At 37.9% G+C, this 22,993-nt stretch overlaps 1 protein-coding gene and 1 pseudogene across 4 annotated transcripts in view; both read left to right on the plus strand.

Moving 5' to 3' along the window:
- Positions 1–9,393: 9,393 nt before the first annotated feature.
- LOC113096856 (E3 ubiquitin-protein ligase TRIM63 pseudogene) lies at positions 9,394–11,084 on the plus strand (annotated as a pseudogene).
- Positions 11,085–18,889: 7,805 nt separating this feature from the next.
- The window catches only part of LOC113096918 (melanophilin-like), a 29,893-nt gene continuing 25,789 nt past the window's right edge, over positions 18,890–22,993 (plus strand). Inside the window, exons 1-6 of one of the 4 annotated variants that reach the window (XM_026262141.1) lie at positions 18,909–18,994; positions 19,684–19,811; positions 21,206–21,427; positions 21,562–21,674; positions 22,578–22,619; positions 22,760–22,821. In XM_026262141.1, coding sequence (XP_026117926.1) covers positions 19,702–19,811; positions 21,206–21,427; positions 21,562–21,674; positions 22,578–22,619; positions 22,760–22,821 — 549 coding nt within the window. In that variant the 5' untranslated portion in view covers positions 18,909–18,994; positions 19,684–19,701. Of the gene's footprint in view, positions 19,812–21,205; positions 21,428–21,561; positions 21,675–22,577; positions 22,620–22,759; positions 22,822–22,993 lie in introns of all 4 variants that reach the window. The other 3 variants (XM_026262143.1, XM_026262145.1, XM_026262137.1) reach the window with 3 other exon arrangements.

Raw genomic sequence — 22,993 nt, forward strand, 5'->3', positions numbered from 1 at the left:
TAGTGTGCAATTTTTATTTGAGGTCAAGGAAGAATGTTACGGTACATGGAACAAAATAACACAGAAATCCATATAGAAGATATGTTGATATGCACACCTGTTTTTAAGCTCTAAATCTCTTGTGGCTTTAAGATGTACTGTTGGTTTTAGAACATTTGTGGATCACTACTTCTGCTACCCTCTCAATCAGTAGTCTCACAAGAGAGTCCAAATCCCTTTCCCGTTTGCTGCCAAATAGCTACATTCTCTTAGGGGCCACATCAGGGGTCAAAGGTCTCATTTCCCTCCATTTATTAATATTTGATTATGTGCTAAGGTGGATGCCTACATGTATGTGCATTAATTTACTTTGTTTCAAAGAGCCATAGAGAGATTCCTGTCTGCTGATTGCCTAAACATCAAATTCTGTACACGTTTGTAAGTATGATTATTTACAAGAGAGCTGTAACATAGGTTTTTTTTTTTTTTTTTTTTTTTCTGAAACATAGTACTCATTGTCTAGTGAGGACAAAAAAAACACAGAATTTTTTCAGAATATGTTTAGTAGAAAGATGTACAGTTTTAAAACGACACAAGGGTGAATAAATGATGACAGAATTAACATTTTTGCAATGATTTACCCTTTAAATTAAAGAAATTAGTCTATGTAGGTCACTGTTTCAAAATCTGAGTGATGGTGCCAAAAGTTTCCTTGTGAAACTTGCATGAATCTCTCCTTTCAGGGCTTTGGCTAGAAAACAATTTGGTTTAAGGGCACACAAATAAATAAAGTCAAAGGAAGATGTGTTCCACTCTATGTCTGGCCCCGTCTGTGGTTGACAGCCTTCTGAAAATATTCTTAATCCTAATATTGTATGAACCTCATGTAATCAAAAAGAAACAAATATTCAGCTTTTGTGTTTGGGATACATCATGATTACAGCCAGGGATAGTTAGAGCATCATCTGTGGAATAAAGCCAGTGCCGCAGTGCAGATGGCCTTGATTCCCCTCTGTTTAGAATACCACAGACAGATAATAGCAAACAAGTCCAGGCCTCTCTATAAAACATGGTCACATAATGAAGGTTCAGACCTCCTGCCTTTTAGACTAATGTGTGGGAGATAAACAAGGTGAAAACTGTGTGCTTCACTCTGTGGCGCCATGTGAAGGAAAGAGCGGTGTGTCTCAAACCTAAGAAAGGGACGTGGAGGCATAAATACTCTCCTGTCCTTCTCCCCCACTGACCAGACGAGCATTGCCACATATTTGAGCAGATAAGAATCAGCAAACATATGGGCTCAGACTCAATCAGCGAGATCATAAAGCACTTCCTCACTATTATATCTAGAGTCTGGCTGCGTCCTCCCCCGACATAGTTCAAAGACGCTTGGATGGAGAAAAGACACTTCACAAATAATCACGTCTTGAGGAGCGTTCGCTTGCGGTGCATACCAGCAATACACCCTTGAACTATGGCTTTGGTCCACCGTCTGTGCGCTGACCTACAGAAAATGGTTTAATTGCAGCACTGTTGACCCTTCGCTGACCCACTTCCTTCTCAGATACAAAACATCCCAATTAAAAGAACTACTACCTTGGAATTATCTGGGGAGGCGTTTGGTGAATAATTGCACCTCAAGCACTGTGGAGTGCTTAAGATGTTTTTGATGAAAAGATGAATAAGACTTCATTAATTATATTTTAGTTGAAAGCTTCATTCATTTATGTCTTGAACATCCCCAAAGAGTTCCCGACATAGTAATGAAGTAGTATAAGAATAATTTGAGTTATGCTGTGCTTTTTTAAAACCCATTATTAACCCATAAGTCACTTTTCCAGTTCACTTACGAGACACCATTAATAAATACAAGGAGTCCAGCTGAGGAAATGCTAAACTTATATTTAGTTTTTCAGTGTACTGGGAAATGGAAATAGAGTCCAATGCCCTCTTTTTGATCTTGTGATTTAACAAATGAAAGGGATTTGTGATAGGGATGTGGTAAACAGAGAGTAAATTCTAACCCTTGAAAGAGGTTATCTTTGGTATGGACTGTTCTTAAAACAACATCTCACCGAAACTCCATCTGAGATGGCAGCAGCTGGATAAGAAGCAGCTTAAAGACAAAAGAAAAGCAAATAAATGTGAAGCACAGATATCCCATACCTGTACTGACCTATATTGTGGCTGCTCCAGGTTCAATTAGAGACTAGCTGTTTCCCAAAGCTTCTGCCCATGGTCCCTGAATCCATCTGAGGGAGCGGACCAGGGTAAAGCAACACAAAGGTCAAGCTTCACTCTGGGTAATTTTATGGCTATTTGGGGAAAATCTAACTCTACAGCTGTCCCTCAGAGCAGAGCTTATGTTCTTTTGGACAGCCATGGGAAAAACAGACCGGTGGATAATCTGAACCATGCTTTGACAAATCATGATATCTTTGATAGATAAAAACATTTCTTTATTCAAGTTGTTAGACTTCCTCAAATTTCAAGCAGTATCAAAATCAAAACAGACACTTATCATCTAAGCATTATATTGTAGAAGCTGATTCTGGTGTTGAAAGAACCATGATATATACAGTCCAACAGGACTGGGAATTCACTGTTTGTGTCTCTCCATTTGTCTTTTTCAGTTCTAGACCATGTGTGCCAACAAGTTACTGTTTTCATGAGAGAGTCAATGAATAATTCACACAACCGTTTCATTCAGAAACACATTCAAGAATGAAACAAGTATGGGTGAGTAATAAAATAAATTTACTCAAGCATTTCTGTAATTACGAGATGTTAGAGTTTACAAATTCTGGTTAAATTTTGTAAACTGAGTTCGTTTTTGAATTACAATATTCACATTTATTTTAACTATTTGCATTGCTGGAGCAAAAATAAACACCATAACTGGCAATACTGTGTCCAAAATAAAATGTTCCAAGTATTACTTTTTTTTTTTGTCTTGAAATGCTGTATAAAAGCAATATTTCACTCGCAATAGCCTTAATGGTCTTCATATCACCACATGCTGTGGAAAGGCATGGCTGTGCTCCAAAATGTTTTTGTAATGATGAAGGCCACAGATTTCACAAGACACATCTAACTCTGGTTTCCAGTGACATCATAAACCAATAATGTTTGTTACACCACAACCACTCTCTGTATCAGTTTAAGCCTAAAACCTGTTAAAAGTAAAGTCTCACCGCCACAATAAATGTCAAAGAGAACTTATTAAGGCGGCAAATGAAACTGAGAAAAAGAAAAAGAAGCCCACCAGGACCCCTTAATCCATCTAGCAAATACTTCTGCGAACAATAGCAAAGCCCACAGTCAAGCAGATACTGTTAGAGTGCACCGTCACAACAATGTGTACACTATTACATCAATGTGTACCTCCATCCTGGACCATGAATATGGTAAAATACCCTGAGAATTAGCATTAGGGCCGACAGACATGTAAACAGCACTTTTATTTAAAATCGAATGGTGTTCAGTGAATAATGCCTTTAACCCAAGATACTGCATGCTAGGCTAATCTTTTGTTTACACTGGTGTGTCTTTCTCTGTTTTGCTGAAGGGGTCCAGAGTCTTCAGTAATCTCCATTTAATCTGACCACCTCTTCCTGTTTAGAGTGACAGTGGTCCACTTTTCCACTCTGTGGTGAATGATGTTGATGGATATGATCTCTTTCTCTTTTCTTACCCTCCCTTGCTATCCTCTTCTTATGACCCATTTCCTTTTCCACATATACAAATTTCTTTAATTCTATTGGTGAATGTTCTGTTGTCTTATAATCATATTAAAAAGTCAAGCATCAGTCCTAGTCTGTGGGAACATTCTCAGACTAAAATATCACAACCTGGCCTGTTATGGTGGCAGTGCTCCTTTACTGGTGCCGGACTAAAATACAGCAGCCTATATGTGTATTAAGAACAATCTGAATTAAGTAATGCAGCCAAATTTATACTCATTGTGTGCTTGTGTTTTTACTGTAAATGTAAACCTTCTGGAGACTATTTTGGAATTTAAAAGTCACGAATGAAGAAATGACTGGCACTTCACTGAGACCACTACACACTCCACCCGTGACCTCAAAAAAATCTCTATTTTAGGTGCATGTTGGGTGAATATGTGGAAACCGGCCACATCTGTATGGACGCCAGCATCTAGACAAAGCCATGAGCACATGGTCCCTCCTAATGCTGGTGATAGAATGGGCAGAGGGCTTCTAAAATAGAGGTGAGTGATCAAACATCGGGAAATTATGCCAACGAACAATACCACCCAGCTCCTTCATTTTCTCACGCACTCCCACTGGGTGCAATGCAGCTAAACTGAGACACGGCTCAACTGGGAATTCCTGCCTCATTGTCCTTGGCAATCTTTTCAATTCAGAAACCCTTCAGTTGAACAAATAAACATGGAAAAAGTCTCAGAGATCAAAGATCCTGATATGATGACTTGACCATTAGGTACTGTGTAATTTGTTAGTTTTAAAGAATTTTGATTCCTGGAACCTGCAAGGAACCTCTTTTTTTAAGATGTAAAATCTGTTTTTCATGTATGAAAAAAAAATTGTAAGTGTAATGATATAAATTATTTTCAAAATGCAAAATGAAATATTACACTTTTATATTGTCATTGTGCTGAAGCCAAAAAAATTATTCCAATTATATCTGGAAAATATTATTTTGTAGTAAGGTAATGGTATATAATTCATTGCCAATTATGATATAATACTGTAGGTCTACAAAACAAACAAAAGAAACATTTTTAATTCAGTTCAATTTATTTATATAGTTCTTTTCACCATAAATATTGTTTCAAAACTGCTTTAGATACAATATTGCCTAACAAATCTTTATTGTGAAAGTAACAGTGGCAAGGTGAAACACTCTAGAAAGATATAAGATTATATTTCCCCCCAAAATCTATATGCAGATTTGTTTTTATTTTTTATTGTTAAAAAACTATGGCTGTAAACAGAAAAACAGTGATTTATATCAAGTTTTCTGATTAAAAAAGGCACTTTTTTAATTGACGCTTTCACTGAATGTAACTGCAAATGTACTAGATTTCTTTCAAACCCAGTTTATCACTGAAAGACAACTAAAGACCCATACACCTGTAGATTTTTTATGTGGCCCTCATGAAGTCTTTTGCTTTTAACTGTATCTGGATGAAACCTAACAGTTCTATTAGTCCCAGAAGGTACCCATTAGTCTATATTCCAGTGGGATGATTTAAGTGTATAGGTGATGAGAGAAGCCAGCATGGGTTCCGTCTGGTTGTGGAAACCACAAGAACAATGATTCATCCAGATAGAGATTTATACAGGGTAAAATCACGGTCCTCGTCTGGACACCTTCCCTCACACATTCCTCCATCCTGTGACTCCCGACACATGTTTCTTTTCTCAGAAGCACAAAAAAAAGTTTCTTTTTTACTGAAGAACTTGTTGTCTTTCAGAATGGAGGCAGACAGAGACATAGTCACATGGACGGTCCCAGAATAGTGTGATTTAAAGCATGTGGAATGCTTTCTCAGAACAATTATAAGGACGTTGATTTTTTTTTAGGTTCATAAAATTAAATTGTAACTGGCATTTTGGCTAAATGTTCGCTGATCAACAGCTGACAGGAGGTGACAGAAAATCTTAGCAGCAATAGGAAGCTGACCTTTGCTGACCTGGTCTGAACTTAGTTAGATAACACTTAACCCTCTCCTTGCCAAAAAGAGTAGATCCGCAGTTTTAAGAACACAATCTTTGAATATTACAATACAATTATTATTATTATTATTTTTTAAACTGCCTAATTTTAATTTTCTTTAAAGGAATAGTTCACCCAAAACTTTAAATGCAGCCATTAATTACTCAACCTCATGTTGTTCCAAACCCACATGACCTTCTTTCTTCTTCTTTCATTCATCTTCTTTCATTAATAACAACATTTTAATTTTGGGGTGTCCTAACCCTTTAATGCTGTAAAAAGTGCATGTTTTGTATCTTTAAATGACCTAAATAGGTCATTTAATAGGTTGTTATTTTGCAATCTTTCATGTCTTGCCAGTTATGAGAAGGATCATTGCAAATTACATTTTATAGGTGCACTGGATATTTAAATTTTTTGAAGCGTGGGAAAAGATATCACTATAATCGCTACCCATGTTGTTGTTGACAGTGCCATTGTACTAAACACACTGCTGTATTTATGGTCATTTGACATCCTCTAAGTGGCGGAAACTAAACACACTGTCAAGAACAGGAATCTGGTCTGCACGCCATGTCTTAGCTGGCACCTTTGACAAGGCGCAGAATTCTGCACAACAGCCTTACAGCATGATCACATCAGCATTGGTTTGCTATAAGTCCTTCAAATCATTGTGTCTCTTGTACACACACCCACAATGGACTCGTATGGTAGACTTATGGGACACAAAGATAGTTCTGTTGATAGGAGCCAAACTGGCTCCATTCAGGAAATGTGCATTCATCAGTTATCTTTGATTGCTGCCCCAAAACAAATAAAGGGTCTCCGGTGAACACACACACTGTAGGAAACACATTTGTTGGAGAGACATTACATTTTCATAGATTTAATAAGTGTTTTGTATGCAGTAAGGAACCAACTTTTAGTCTGCCCTATTAAAATTCACAGAACAGAGGAGGATAGTACATTTATTTTTGGAATCTCTGACATCCTAAACCCACTCAGTCTATAGCATAGCTGTGGAACGAACTAAAACCTATATATATATATATATATATATATATATATATATATATATATATATATATATATATATATATATATATATATATATATTACACTACTAAAATACGAAAAGAATAACTAGAGCTAAACTAAGAGTGAGCTTGAGACCGTTTGTGATGTTGAAAAAATTGGTATATTTTGCCACCTAGTGGACACTTTTTGGTTATACAACGTACTTATGTGGACCTGAAGATTTAATATAATAATTACATTTTCACTTTTAAACACATTTTTTTAATATTTACATTTTATATTATATTTCATAATTCATTTTTTTAAACACAGTTTTTAAAATGCATATTAATTTAAATGAAATTATAAAAAAAAAAAAAAAAAAAAAAAAAAATCCACTACATTTCCACTACACTGCCCTTACAATATCTGAATTTGTGATTAAATTAATGCACTGGAAATTACATTACATTTTAACACAGGTTGCAGGGTTGCTAGATTTGAATTTTAAATCATTTCATAATTAAATTTTACAATATTATATACAATTATTAAATATCTGAATAATTTTGAAGAATTTATCAACAACAACTTCATTGTTCAGTTGGGCATTTTTAATTATAGATTTAAATCATTTTCACACAATAATCATGGAAATGGTATATTCTAATTTCTTTATTTATATCATATATATATACAGTATTTTTTTTTTTTTACGTACTTATTAAGATTTGTATAATGGGTTGGCAAATTTTAAAACTGAAATGGGTCTGTGACAAGGGGAAAGTGGCAAAAATAAACAATATTGTTTTAATGTGATATTCATATAACCAAAAGAGATACAATTTGTTAGCTTTAATAAAAAAATACACCTGGGACATAAAAGTACTTGAAGTATAGTTGAAGGAAAGTTATAACTTTTGTTTAATTAGAAAGGGAAAGCTTCTGGATATCTTATCACAGTTGTCACACTTTTATCACACTTTGAAGATTTCTTAGAATATCCCGTGGCAAGAAAAGGAATGGTGATTTGATCTAGTCTCGGAAATTTAAACCTCACATTCCAGGAACATGCTTCACTGCCAAAACATGAATATCAAAAACAACCCACATTTACATAGTAAGCCACATGAACACTAGAGGTACAAGTACATCTTGCAAAACACAATTTTATGAGTTGTGTCTATGAGTTGCATAAGCATCCCTGCAGGTATCAGTTTGCAGCTGGCTCGCACGCTTGTTTATATTTACATGGATGATGTTCATGCAGGCCAACAAACTGTTCTCAGTGACATTTAATAAAGGTTGTGCTCTAGATCAGGGGTGTCAAAGGTTAGTTCTAGGTTTTTCTTTCTTTCATTCTTTCTTATATTATTATAGTATTTATTATTATCTAGAATTGGCTTTTATTTTAATATTTTCATTTTTACATAAATTATTAATTTTATTTCACATTTCAGTATAATTTATATATTTTGTTATTTAGTATTCCTTATTAGTGTTTTAGATTTTTTTTCCAGGTTTAGTTTTAGTAAATGTAATACTAAATGTAATACTTCACTATTTTTATTTCAGTTTGTTGCCAAAGTTAAACATTTTCATATTTCTTTCAACTAGTTTTTTTTTTTTAATTAATTAAAACAATTTTTAACAATGTTAGTTTTAGTTAATAATAACAACATTTTTTTTCTGACGTTGGTTGTACAACATCATACAACATGCCATTTATTTGCTGGACAAAGATTTTTCAGTGATAACAAGCAATGAAGCAACATATAATAAACATGACTATACAGCTGAAAATATATGTTTACCAGTTATAATATTAACCACCTACATTTACAACACATATTTACAGTACATATGCCACTTTTTATCAAATACTTTGTCAAAAAAAAAAATGCTAAAATAAATAAATACATTACAGCTGCTTGAAAACATTTCTCAGGTATTTTTCTTTGATGATAAAATTGGCTCCTACCTTCGATGGGCACATACTGGTCTCAACATGTTGCTTTAGCACTCATGTGAGTGAGATGATGATGCAACAGATATGACTGACATATTATGTTCCAATATATTCTACAGTGACCATGTGCTCAAGGAGGACAATGACACTTTCAGCATAATATTGCATGAAGTCGCTGTAGATGGGTGGGACAGTTTGTTTACAAATTCACTGTGCTAAAATTGTGAAACGGAAAGTCTGACGTCTGTCTCTTCACCGCCCAACCATCTGATCTCTCTTCCAGAACCATTCAGACGGATGTTAATGGCAAGCAGCCATCATTACAAACAGGTGAGGGACAATAGAAGCTAAAACAGACTGTTACACAACTCACCCCTTGCTCAATTGCCCTAAAATCCTTCTGCATTTCTCACATACCATACAACAGCTGATACAAATGCTCCAAGGACACAAAGTGCAGCTATCAAAATGTCATATTTTGGCCATTGACCCACCATGTTGTTGTGCAGTCTGGGAAGTTCTGGATATCTGAATGTCTGCATGCCAACAGCTATCACATGTGTGTATTTGCCTGACTATGTGATTCGCCTACACATTTCTCTCGCAGATGGAGAGCTTGGAAAGGGAGGGGGGTCTGTGTTGCTAAGTTTGGCATGTGACTTGTTCTTTAGTGGGTTGTGTTGGAGGGCTGCATGTTTCCTCCGAATCAAATCGCATAAACAAGTGGTGGGAGCAATCCTGTCCCAACCACCTCACAGATCAAGTGTCACAGGCAGCCAGCCGGTATATAAATCCCCTGAGGTTGTCCAGCCCCGACAGATCAAATAAGCTAGGTTAAGGCAGAAGCAACCAGAAAAGCTCAAGCTCAACTGAAAGGCAAAGCAGTGAAGGTTATAAGGACTCTACCTCAAACGACAGCAATGGACATCCAAACGGGTCAAATAGTCCGGGCTCCAAGTCCCATGGAGAGCCTGGAGAAGCAGCTGAGCTGCCCCATCTGCTTGGACATGTTCACAAAGCCAGTTGTCATTCTACCATGCCAGCACAATCTGTGCCGCAGCTGTGCCAGTGACCTCTACGACTCCAAAAACCCATACCATTACTCTGGAGGCATCTTCCGATGCCCTACCTGCCGATTTGAGGTGGTGCTTGACCGTCATGGTGTCTACGGTCTGCAGAGGAACCTTCTGGTGGAGAACATCATCGACATCTATAAGCAGCAGTTGGAGAAAGGAGGTAATGCCCTTGAACCCCCTTTGAAATCCAAAGAAACAAAAGAGCCTCTATGCGAAATACATGAAGATGAAAAAATTAACATCTACTGTGTGACCTGCCAGACACCTACTTGCTCCATGTGCAAAGTATTTGGTCAGCACAAGGACTGTGAAGTTTCCACTCTTAAAGGTGTTTATGAAGCCCAGAAGTCTGAACTTAAAAATTCCATCGACCTGCTAGGAGCCAGCAACAGCTGCTTGCAAGTGATGTTGACGCAGATTAATGAAACCTGCAAAACGGTGGAAGAAAACAGCCAAGCGCAGAAGCAGAAGCTGGGGGAGAATTTTGACCTGCTCTATGCCATCCTAGAAGACCGCAAGGCCCATCTCCTGGAGCAGATCACTCAAGAACAAGATGAGAAGGTGGCTCTGGTGCGATCGCTAATCCAGCAGTACAATGAACAGCTGCAGGCCAGCATCAAGCTGATGGACAAAGCCTCCCAGACCATGGACAACGGCAATACAGTTGAATTCCTCATTGCTGCCAAGCAGCTGCTCACAGAAGCCAAAGATGCATCCAAGAACTCCCATCTACAGAGGCCGGAGCCCGGCTTTGAGAGTATGGACCATTTCACGCTCTTCACAGAAGACGTAGAGGCCATGCTTTCAAAAATAGACTTTGGAGTCGCTGGAGATGATGATGAGGATGAAGAAGAGGAGGAGGAGGAGGAAGAAGAGGAAGAATAAACAAAGATAAAATGTAGAAAAAAGACTTAGCGGGGGAAAAGAGACGACAATAGATACAAAACCTTCATGGTTCATGATAAGAACAATCATCTGCTTTTGATGACTGTGAGACAAGGGAAGTGCAATCTAAAAGCAGTTTTAGTACAAATTGTACAAATTGCACCATTTGTAATGTCTTTTCCACTTGACTTTTGTACTTTTTTATTAATATGGATGTTCATATTGAATTATGTTTTTTTATATTTTAGTAGAAAATAGAAGATTATGTTTTGTTTGCTAAATTAAAGCTAGATTAATAGGCTGTAGAATACAACTTTGCTTACTTTAATGGGTCATGTGAGATACAACTGTTTGAATACTTGAAATATTAAGTTACGCTCTTGACTAATGAACTGTAATGTAATGTTCATTTTCATTGTATAATTCACTGGAAATAAAAAACTTACAAAGCCACATTTATTTAAATTACTCCATTCATTTGTTGAGATACACACACCTTCAAATGGCCTTAAAATTCTTGCCATTTTACATCTATCAACTGGGTTGCTATATCTGCATTCTCTCTAACCTATGATTGTGAGCCATTGCCCTACACAGTTAAAGTGGGTGGCTATTTTAGCATGGTGAGAATGAGAGAAGCCACAGATCTCCAGGAATAGACTCACAGTGAGCTACAGGCCTCATGTTTCCAACCTTGACAATCACAGCTGCTTACAGGCATGTCTGACTGAGTTTTGGGACAGAGGTTAACACTGACTCTGCTGTCAGATACAAACACAGTTGCCATGGCCCTAAAAACAAACCCTAACACTGGATTTAAATAACAATGCTGTACGTGTCAAGTAAACAAGTAATGCCATTATATGTCTATATATAAAAATAAATAAAAAATAAAAATAAAAGTTTGAGCAGAGACTGAACAATATTTACTTATTTTAATCAGTAATTTATTTCTTTTAAAAAAGATTTTTCACAATCACTAAAAAATGTGTATTATAAACTGCTATAAAAAAGGTACACTTGTGGGTTATGTTGTGTTGTTTAAGTGCTCCCTTTATTTTTTTGAGCAGTTTATATATATATATATATATATATATATATATATATATATATATATATACACTTACTTTTAAAAAACATTTTTTAATGACATCACTGATGATGATAGAAAGGCAAGAGAGATAAATGGTTAATGTTTAACCTTTACTGTAATGGCACCTCTAGCCATGCCAAACCCTGTCAGCACATCTACCAGGCATTTGATGTTGAACTTTTAATTGACTACAAATCAAAGACAACAGACTGCTGTGAGTTTTCGCTTACCTTTCTTCATAATAACTTGTTTTCATATTCTTTGATTTATTAGTATTTATTAAAATGTAGTTACATTCTACATTTAAATTAAAATATTTTTATATCATAGATTTTTTTTAATGTTTTAAATGTTTTGTATAACCTGTCAAACTGATGTATGTAGAACCCACACCCTTTGGCTTTTAGTGAAGGCTGACTCATCAGTTTTCTACCCCTACCATATTAAACCTCCCTATATAAAGACTGGGCATCCTAATTGACTTACTCAGCATGGACTATAATAGGGCCTACAGCCATTAGTTTTTTTTTTTTTTTTTATTACACTTTGCCAGTGACCTCTACGACTCCAGAAACCCACACCATTTCTCTTCTCAGTACTCAGTTTCAGTAATGTTAATCAAACAACAATTAAATGTGTATATGTTAAATAAACCTACTGCATTAGAACAATGACTTTATTTAATATTTACTTTGTATCTATCGTATTTGTCTTAAGGTTTGTAATTTGCTTCTCTATTTTATTATATAACAAAATAACTATTAAGCATGTATGTGTGTGGGACAGTATATATGATTTAATTGCATTTTAAGTTTTTATTTTATTGGCTGAAAATCAAAAACATAATTAAGGATGAGCCGCTCTCTTTGTTTTTTTTTGTGGAACACACTGCTGATCTGCCGATATTGATGAACAAGTCACTCAAGGTACACCCTGCACCAGTCCTTGCAAATCCCAGCTATGGCCCTGAACACCATATATGTTATTTTCTCACACACATACGTATCTGTTTATCTCTCAGCATGAGAAAACATCTGTTTTCAGTCTTTTAGTTTTACAACAGATTGATTTGCGGCACAGACCATGTTTGCAAGCGCCATTACAGTGTAAAATCGATGGACATACAGAACCATGCCTGAAACTGAAAAGTTAACAGAAAACATAACCGTGCTGTATCGTCAATTAAACACAGCTGCGGAACAATCAGAATTGAGGAATGGAACTAAATATTTTATAAGACATAATAAAAAAGTACTTTTCAAGTTGAAATAAAATTTACTGAGTAATGAGTAAACTATACAGTTAAAAAAATACTTAAGTGCAGTAATGAAGTGCAGTAATGAATTATTTAATTTAAATTAATAAAAGTATTTTACACCACTGATAATAACACCACTCAGACATAAATCTTTACATTTAACTGTTTCAGTGAACTTATTTTTAGAGTTTTTAGAGATGTTTTAAAACAACAAAAATATGGTTTTAAACAAAAGAATATAACAGCTGTTAGTAGGGTTGACCTCTCGATTTAAATCTTTCCAAGTATGTTGGCCTGAGCTGCCGTGAATAGTATTGTGCATGTCTGTCATGTATATTTATCTGTTTAGCTTGAGGCTCAGCTTTCATGTTTCTAACATACTGCAGGCCACATAGCACGAGATGAAGTCTGTGCACGTGTGTCAAGACCTTCTTCTCAGATCAGAAACAAATTCTTTTAAAGTGGTTCTTACAAGATTTGCCATACAACTTGCAATGATTTGTATATAAATTACAATTTATACATTTCTAATCATCATTTTAAATACATTAACATAATACAGACATTTGAAGTGTAACAACACACTCATACAGTATATGATTCAGTTCTATAGATAATGATCTTGTGATACAGTACTCTCACAATAATTGAAACAAAGCCAAAACAGAGTTTAAGTGGTAAAAACAAAACCTTCTAAGACATACTGTATGATAATCAGTCAACAAAAAGTACTGTTTATTAAAATATTAAATATGGTATTGGGCAGGACATGAATAGGTTTGGATTTTGTCTTTCTTGGTCATGTATGATGTCACCAGAATATAAATATTTATAATTCTCTTAGCTAAAAAATACAGAATTATGTTAGACACAAATGCTTGCACTCTGTGCCTGACTACATAAGTTTTAAATACTGTATTTTATTAAATAATGTATTTATTTTTTATTTATCAATGGTGATTAATTCAGAAGCTCAAATGTGTGACCTTTTGGAGTTACCATATTTGATGCTGAATTTATATTTTAAAAATTCATTTTGGATGAACTATACCTGATACAAATTGTCAATATCAATATATTGTGACATGATGATTTATTTATGCTCCTAGAAATCTTATTTTCCAATGATCTTCAGATTTATTGTCTGTTGATATCATTTTTCTCTATTTAACCGTATTTGCTCTTAATAAACTCAATTTTACAGATTAAAAATGAAACACTCAACCAGTGTGTGCAAAGATCCATTTGGTACATTCGAAAAGTCACTGAACGCTCAGCAATGCTTCCCTAAATAAGAGCAGGACTTCCCCTAGCCAGCACCCAAGACCAGGGCAGTACATTGGGGCTAATTTTAGAGGAATGAATCAGACTGCTCATAGTCTAGCCCTAATGCCCCAATGCACTAAGGCACCCTCTAATTCAACCTCCTAACCTACAGTGGGAAGAATAATTTTTTATTTTTTGCTTGAATCACTGCTCAGGATAGGGGCTTTTCTGATAACTGCTGCAGGGTTTATCTACTAAACTCAAGGACTGCTGTGTCATTTTGCACACAGTGAATATGAAACCTTATTGAGGTATTGCAGCGTGCACATCTAAGACTGTGCTATGATGTGTAAAACTATCCCACATTCATTTATAGCCACCACAAACATTGCCTGTAGATGGGCGTACAGTAAATACAAACATTCACTTAGTCATCTTGCCATATGCCTCAGAGGCGCTATTGTAGTGTGCACCATTGCTTACTAAAGTCACATAAATGTAAAAGTTGTTGTAAAACACAAAATTTCCCGGAATATTACAATAGGGATAAAAGCTACTCTTGATTTTTATCTTGGATTTCAAAAGGTTGAACATGGTGATGTCAAATGCTCTGCTTTTTTTTTTTTTTTTTTAAAGGAACAGTGTCCTACTAAATATCTGCCATTCAGCTTTTATAGACTTTACCCATGGTTTTATTATCCATGAGTTTATATATTGTTCTCCTGGCTCCTCTTCCACACTGCTTGCATACTTTGATCTGGAAATCCACAAACACAAGCAGGGGGTCCACACTGAGAAATCAGTGCATTTTTAATAAATATTAGCACTCTTTGAAAGTGTCATGTACAGACTGTGGAAAGAATATGCATGATGCAAATAATCCACTGGAGACACTGGGAGAATACACACATATCACAACACTCAAACGTGATGAACACAGACAACTAACTGAACAGAAAAGGGAGTATAATTACCCAGGGTTAACAAGAGAACTTAATGACATAATTTTAACAAAATCAGTAACTTACAAAATGAAAAACAATAAGCACAATCAAACTGCTTTCTGGGGGACGGTGAAGGCACCTCTCCCTCCCTTTGAGGAGGGCCAGGCGGAGAATCTGGAAATCTCGACAGGAGAGCAGTTTTCTCCCTCTCTGGATCCAAGGAGGGCACGAAGAGTTGCGGACGGCCAAGCACCGGACCTCACTCATCCTCCTCCTTCGCCAGATGGCAGCAGCGGGCGGTTTGAGAGCATCAACAAAGGCCCTACTCACGCACCCTCTGCCAACCCGTGGAACTAGGTGAACCGATGCCCCTGTCTTGCGGGAAGAGATCACAGTCCAACTGGTGAAGGACGCGATAGAGCAGGTCCCTCCAGCCGATATGAGGACAGGGTTTTACAGCCCGTGCTTGATTGTACCAAAGAAAGGCGGTGGGTTACGACCGATCTTGGATCTGCAAGTTTTGAATCTGGCCCTCCATCGGCTACCGTTAAAAATGTTGACACAGAAATGCCTTTTCAGGTGCGTCCGTCCCCAAGATTGGTTTGCAGTGATCGACCTGAAGGACATGTACTTTAATGTGTCCATCTTTCCACGCCACATACCTTTTCTGCGGTTTGCGTTCGAAGGACTAGCATTTCAGTGCAAGGTCCCGCCCTTCGGGCTGTCCCTGTCTCCCCGTGTCTTCACAAAAGGAGACAGCTCTCGTTCCTCTCAGAGAGCAGGGTGTTCACATTCTCAACTACTTAGACGATTGGCTGATACATGCGCGGTCGGTGCTAGCCTGCTTAAATACGTTCAAGAGCAGGACAGTGGTCCCACTGAAACTCTTTCAGAGGCTCCTGGGGCATATAGCGACTGCGGCGGCACTTACACCGCTCGGCCTATTACATATGAGACCGCTCCAGCACTGGCTTTATGGCCGAGTCCAGAGGTGGGCGTGGAAGCGCAGCACTCACTGGCTCCAAGTTACACTGGCCTGTCACCAAACCCTCACTCCGTGGTCAGATCTTGCATTTCTCTGGGTAGAGGTGCCCCTAGAGCAGATCTCCAGGCATGCTGTGGGTTACACGGATGCCTCCACCACCGGCTGGGGGGGCCACGTAAAATGGGCATGCAGTCTCAGGGGTCTGGACGGGCCCGCAGCTGCAGTGGCACATCAATTGCCTAGAGTTGTTAGCAGCGCACCTTGCCTTGAACCGTCTCAAAGGTCTCTTACGAGGCAAGCATGTGCTGGTCCGAATGGACAACACTGCGACTGTTGCGTACATCAATTGACAAGGTGGTCTGCGCTCTCGTCGCATCTCGCAACTCACCCGCCACCTCTTCCTTTGGAGTCAGAAGGTTCTGAGGTCACTTCGTGCCATTCACATTCCAGGCCCACTCAGTCATACAGCCAACGAGCTGTCTCGAGCAATGCTCCTGGGAGAATGGCGACTCCATCCCCTGATGGTCCAGCTGATTTGGAAGCGGTTCAGAGCCGCTCAGGTAGACCTGTTTGCTACTCCAGAGACCTCTCACTGCCAATTGTTCTACTCGCTGCCCGAGGGAACTCTCGGCACGGACGAACTGACACACAGCTGTTTGCATTTCCCCCAGTGAGCCTTCTCGCACAGACACTGTGCAAAGTCCGGGAGGACGAGGAGCAAGTCTTGCTAGTAGCACCATATTAGCCCACGTGGACCTGGTTCCCCGAACTAGTGCTCCTTGCGACAGCCCCTCCTTGGCCAATTCCTCTGATGAAGGATCTACTGACTCAGAGATGGGGCACCATTAGGCACCTGCGTCCAGACTTTTGGAAACTCCATGTCTGGTCCCTGGATGGGACTCGGAGATTCTAGGTGACCTACCCCAAGAGGTAGCAAACACCATCACTTCGGCAAGAGCACTGCCTGCGAGACACGCTTACACCTTAAAGTGGAACCCTGAAGATGCCCCGATTGCGGTCGTGCTGTCCTTTCAGTTGAGCTAAAGTTTGTTTCATTGAAAACTCTGCTCCTGCTTGCTCTGGCCTCCACCAAGAGGGTAGGGGACCTGCATCCATTTTCGGTCGACGATTAGTGCCTAGAGTTCGGGCCAGCTGACTCCCAGGTAATCCTGAGGCCCCAGGCTGGCTACGTGCCCAAGGTTCCCACTACACCCTTCAAAGAACAAGTGGTGAACCTGTAAGTGCTGCCCCTGGAGTAGGCAGACCCAGCCCTGGCTTTGCTTTGTCCCATCCGAGCATTAAGGTGCTACGTGACCGGACACAAAGCTTCAGTACTTCAGACCGGCTCTTTGTCTGTTACGGAGGCCGGCAGAAGGGGAGTGCTGTCTCTAAGCAGATGATGGCCCACTGGATTGTGGATGCCATAACCCCGTCTTATCAGGCTCAGAATGTACCCTGCCCGTTCAGGTTGCGAGCTCACTCAACTAGAAGTGTTGCATCCTCCTGGGCGATGGCTCGCGGCTCCTCGCTGACAGATATTTGTAGAGCTGCTGGCTGGGCGACCACTAACACGTTCGCTAGGTTCTGTAGCCTTCATGTAGAGCCGGTATCCTCCTGTGTTCTCACCTCAAACGGGTAGTGGCACTGAGAGCGGAACGTCCGGTGCCAGGCCTTCATGATGTATCCGCGAGGACCATGGAAGGGTGGGTTCCATATTGAGACCTAAGCGGAACTCGTATGTGCATAGTCCACGGTATAGCCTTAGAGCCCGTGTTTCCCCGGCAGACTTCTGCTTTCCCAAGAGGGTTTTTAATCACTTCAATTATTTCTCTGTATACTCCTAAATGGATGCTATATGTGTATTTGCCTCCGAGACCTCCTTCTGGAAGGATGGGGCTTCCGCAGCGTCCAGGTTCCAAGCGGACCGGGTACGTTTTCCCAGTGTTATCCAATCTCACCCAGTGAGGTAGTTCTTTGACAATGGTGAGTGGAGCTACTTGTTCTGAGCCCCGGCCTACACCTAATAGGGGCGCAGGCGGTTCGTACAGGGCACTGGAAGGGGCAGCACCCATGGTGCTTTGATAGGGATCCCATATTCATCGGTCACCGACGTGGTTTCGAGAGTGACCGACTGAAAGGGAATGTCTCGGTTACTTATGGTAACCCTTGTTCCCTGAAGGAGGGAACGGAGACGCCACGTCCCATCGCCATGGTTGATGTACCGCTGCTGAGCTGCCGGGTCCCCGGCTCAGCTCCTCAGCGAAAAACTGGAATGCATTGCACCTGCTGCCTTCTTATACTCACGCAGTGATCAGCGGCAGCTGGATGCAATAATTACATGCCAATGTGCTTTGGCTCGTTTAGTTTACACTCGAAGTAGATTGGTCTATCGAAGCGATATCCCATATTCGTCGGTCACCGACGTGGCGTCTCCATTCCCTCCTTCAGGGAATGAGGGTTACCATACGTAACCAAGACGATAAAAATGTAATACAGACAAACTAAATTAAAAAAAAAAAAGTTTCCCATTCAACAATTAACCAGCAGTTTATTTTAGCATAAAATTAATCAAATAGAAAAAGTAAAGAATCAATATGAAAAAAGCAAAAATGAATAATATCTCATTAAATAACAGATATAACTTATTTTAATGCATTTGTTATTCTGTTTATTTCAAGCATGGAAAGGAAGGGTGGAGCTTCTCCTACACCACATTTCATTTGAAAAACTAGACATGTGATTACATTGCCATACTATCCTCACATTATCTGCCTCATCCCGAGAGACTTGGCAAGAGCAGTTGCTTGTCTACAAGCAAGGTAAACTAAATTTTCATTATCACTTATGAAACTATTTATCATTTTAATGATATTAAATCAATTGTTCTTGCTGCCTTTAAAGTTACGAATGTGAAGAGTGCATGTATGTTTTCACACTGTGATTTTGTGTTAATTTCTAATTACCGGAGCAGGTATCTGTCAGACTTGATTCATTTCCTATAGGTTCAGTTATTCATAGCACCATGACTGAAATTATAACATGATCATATCATGAATGCTTTATTTATGAGGAGCCATGACAATCAATGCACTATGAATTAGATTGACACTACTACCACATCTACATACAGGAGTGGTGTTGTGCCATCACTGACATTTAAATAAAAGTCTTCAGAATGTTTGTTTGTTTATGATATTGCAGTTGTAGTGTTAGCGCTCATTTTCACAATCCGTAACTAATGTTTTTTTTTTAGAATGGAATTCCAAAACTTCATGTGAATTATTGACAGAGGTGTTTACTCAATAATTTATTAGATTAGTTTGTAGATGTGTTGTAGTTATGAAAACAGTCACGCCCAATGAATGGACTTTCGATTGTGAGTATGACTTCAGTGCTTCATATGATCATGTTGCATGGTCTAAAGTGGAGAGGTGGAATAATAAGAGTCACATTATCCTTAGACTTCTTATATATGCCATCTTTACCTATTATTTTGTTATAAAAAAAGATCAACTAAGGTCCAAACATGGACAAGAAGTTGGACCTGTCCAGACTAACAGAAGAGGAGGCCAAACATGTGTGGGAAGTCATTCAGAGAGACTTTGTCCTCAGAAAGAAGGAAGAGGAGAGGCTTGGGTAAGGAATTTAATTTACATGATTAAACTTTATACAAGACTTTATACAAATCTGACATGATTTAACATTGGTTAATGGCTAATGTTAGTGATCTGTCAGTGGAGCAGCTAGCAATGGCTCCAAAAGACATAGAAGGTTTAGTGTACTGTGAGGTCTAGTATTCACAATTCCATAATTTCTCTGTTATTTGTCTATATATCATACTCTATTTATAGTCAACGCTAGTGGAACAAGGTTATGAGAAAGGCCAGAAAGTGTGAAAGGCTGCTGTTTTAAAGGCATCATGATGATCATGGTACAGTCACAAGGCTTGATCACACCATTCCAGAGTCTGGGAAAACACGATGCCCCAGAGCTCTATTCTTTTTGTACAAGGAGGTCTCTGTGTGGCTATTGAATTTTTACTTCAAAGATGATGCTCTTTTCTATTTGTTGACAAGGACAGTGATATATGGCTTCCATTCAAGTTAATTCTTGATCAGACTGTCTTACAACACCAATTATGTTCCAATGCTGTTTTTATGCATGGTGAATATACTGGAAAATTCACCGGAACTTGTGTGACTTACTTTGAAAGCATTGCATTCACAATGTTCACTGACATCGAAGAACCCTATGAGTCTTGATATGCACTTCTATTAAAAATCTGGCAGAGCTTTTAAACCTGCAATAATTTTCTATAATTATTTTATTTAATTTTATGCATAATCATTATAATTCTGTAATATTTTGCTTAATTAATCAAACACGAAAAAAAAAAAAAAAAACTAAAATACAACATTTTAAAGATTTCAAGTGACTATCAAACATTTTAATGTATACAGTACATCACATCACATTCTGATTTTCCAAAGATTATATTTAACATGGTTTGTAAATTGTAAGTGTTACTAAATTTTAGCCAGTGAAAACAAATAAAGGAAAAGGTAATTATTATTATTACATTTTATTTGACATGGACATTGCAATTACATTAGATGAACAATATGCATTTGCAAGTGTTTTGCACACATGCCAATTTTTAACACCTGTCCATGGGAGGCATTAAAAAGAAAATAAAAATGATACTAACAATACACAAACAAAGAAATAATAGCAATTCTAACAATAAAAGTAATTATGCCATGTAATTTAAATGTTAAAATAGAAGCAATATTCACTGTAAATAATATACTCTAAAAGATCTCTAATATTGGCTTACAAAATGTGATACAAATATATTGTGCATCCTTAACAGGGAACAGGATCAGAAGCTATATGGCTTTATTAAAGCTAATGATTAATATTCCGTTTCTAAATTGGTTTTAGAAAGCAACCTAATTCTCTATAATTAAATCCACAAGTGACAATCATGTATAAAATTGGTTTGTCTTTTTGTTTGTATTAAACCACAGGGTGCTTAAATCCAAAATTGAGAAGGAAGAAACAAAGAGGGAACTCCTGGGGTCTCAGTCAAACCTGACCGACTCTCACTGTATCCACTGCTTGCAGCCCTTTAAGTTCCTGGTGAACAGCAAACGGCAGTGTGTGGACTGTAAACTCTACGCCTGCAAGACCTGCAGCCGCTACAACAAAAAGGAGCGTGGCTGGGTATGCGACCCCTGCCGTATGTCCAGGTTAGAATAAGTTCCAACATCTGATGACATTTAGGAAGAAAATTACAGCTCATACACTCAAATAAACTATAGAGTTAGGTATATATTGAATCACTAATATGGAGTCTTTACATGAAATCTGTTTGTTTTTGCAGAGTCCTGAAAATTGGAACTTTGGGGTGGTACCATGACAATGTACGCTCGCGCTTCAAGCGTTTTGGCAGCGCAAAAGTGATGAGGTCACTGTACAAGAGATTAAATGAAGAGGGTGAGTGCTATTAAAAGCCTCCTTTATTGTGTCCATATAAGCTGTCACATCATTATCATCCTGTTTCAGTATCATAAGTCATTTTAAGTGGTTATGCAAGCAAGTGAATATTAAGAAGAGAGAAGGGTTTTACTGTATATAACACTGATGGAGTTTATTTTGCCATAATAATTGGTTAACTGTACATTCTCCCATGATAGATACTCGCCATGACATAATCATTTCAACTTATTCTATTATTTACCTGTAAAGATGCTTTGCACAAGTGGTTACTGATGAATAAATGCCAATATTTATTATTTGCTAGTATTTAAAATCGAATGCAGTAATTTCAAAATAATGCATAAAAAATATATTTTAATTTGATCACAAATTCACTATCAACATTTTCAACACATTTTTCAACATTGCTCTCATCAGCTTAACATGAATGATCATCAGCGATAAGTTCAACATAGTAATGCCTGTTTATATTGCTTTTCAGATGAAGAACCGCAAGATACAGCAATGCCTAGACCCATGTGTTATCATTAGATGCCTGTGTGTATTTAGTTACCAAAAAGATTTGTTTATCATTCAGTTGAGGCCATAACTGGGTCACATGCTGTGTCTGGGCACTGCAGAACTTGCTGCTGTTGTTTATGAACTTGCACGACAGGACATGTTAAACAGATCAATTAGAAACCTTGGCTGAATGCACAAATGGAGGTGTTGATCATTTAGCCCAAGGTTAAAGCTGACTGAAGCGACAACTGTATTTGGTTTGCAGCTGTACAACTGTTAATGTTCTATTTTTACCATTAACTAGGTTCAGTATATTTTATTGTACTATTATATAACTTCTATCAGAAGTAATTTCTCATTTACACAAGACCAGCACTCGTTATTTTCCTGTTTCTTTAGGGCACCGTGATGATGACATACAGAGCATGCCTGATGTGCGCAGTGAGTACACAAAAACAGTCATGGTGTTACAAAGAATACAGGAAACCAGCTTATGCTGTCACAGAGCAAACTGAAGACGATTGGCCAAACTTTGTTAACATTTATCTACCACTGTAATATTCATTATTTTTTATTCTTAGATGTATATAATGGTCATGAAGATGAACATTTGGATGCATCTGAAGTGCAACGTTATAAGCAGGTAGACTAAATTTTGTCATAAATTTGAATTTGTTTCATTCTGCATTTCAGGGGCTTTGTTAAAAACATTCCCTTTTACTAAAAGCAAGGAAAAATATAATTGGTAAATCATAATTATGAGAAATTAAAATTATGAGACATTAAGTCATAATTACAAGAGAAAATTTCATCAA

The sequence above is a fragment of the Carassius auratus genome, chromosome 6 (genome assembly GCF_003368295.1).
Source record: "Carassius auratus strain Wakin chromosome 6, ASM336829v1, whole genome shotgun sequence".
NCBI classification, from domain to species: domain Eukaryota; kingdom Metazoa; phylum Chordata; class Actinopteri; order Cypriniformes; family Cyprinidae; genus Carassius; species Carassius auratus.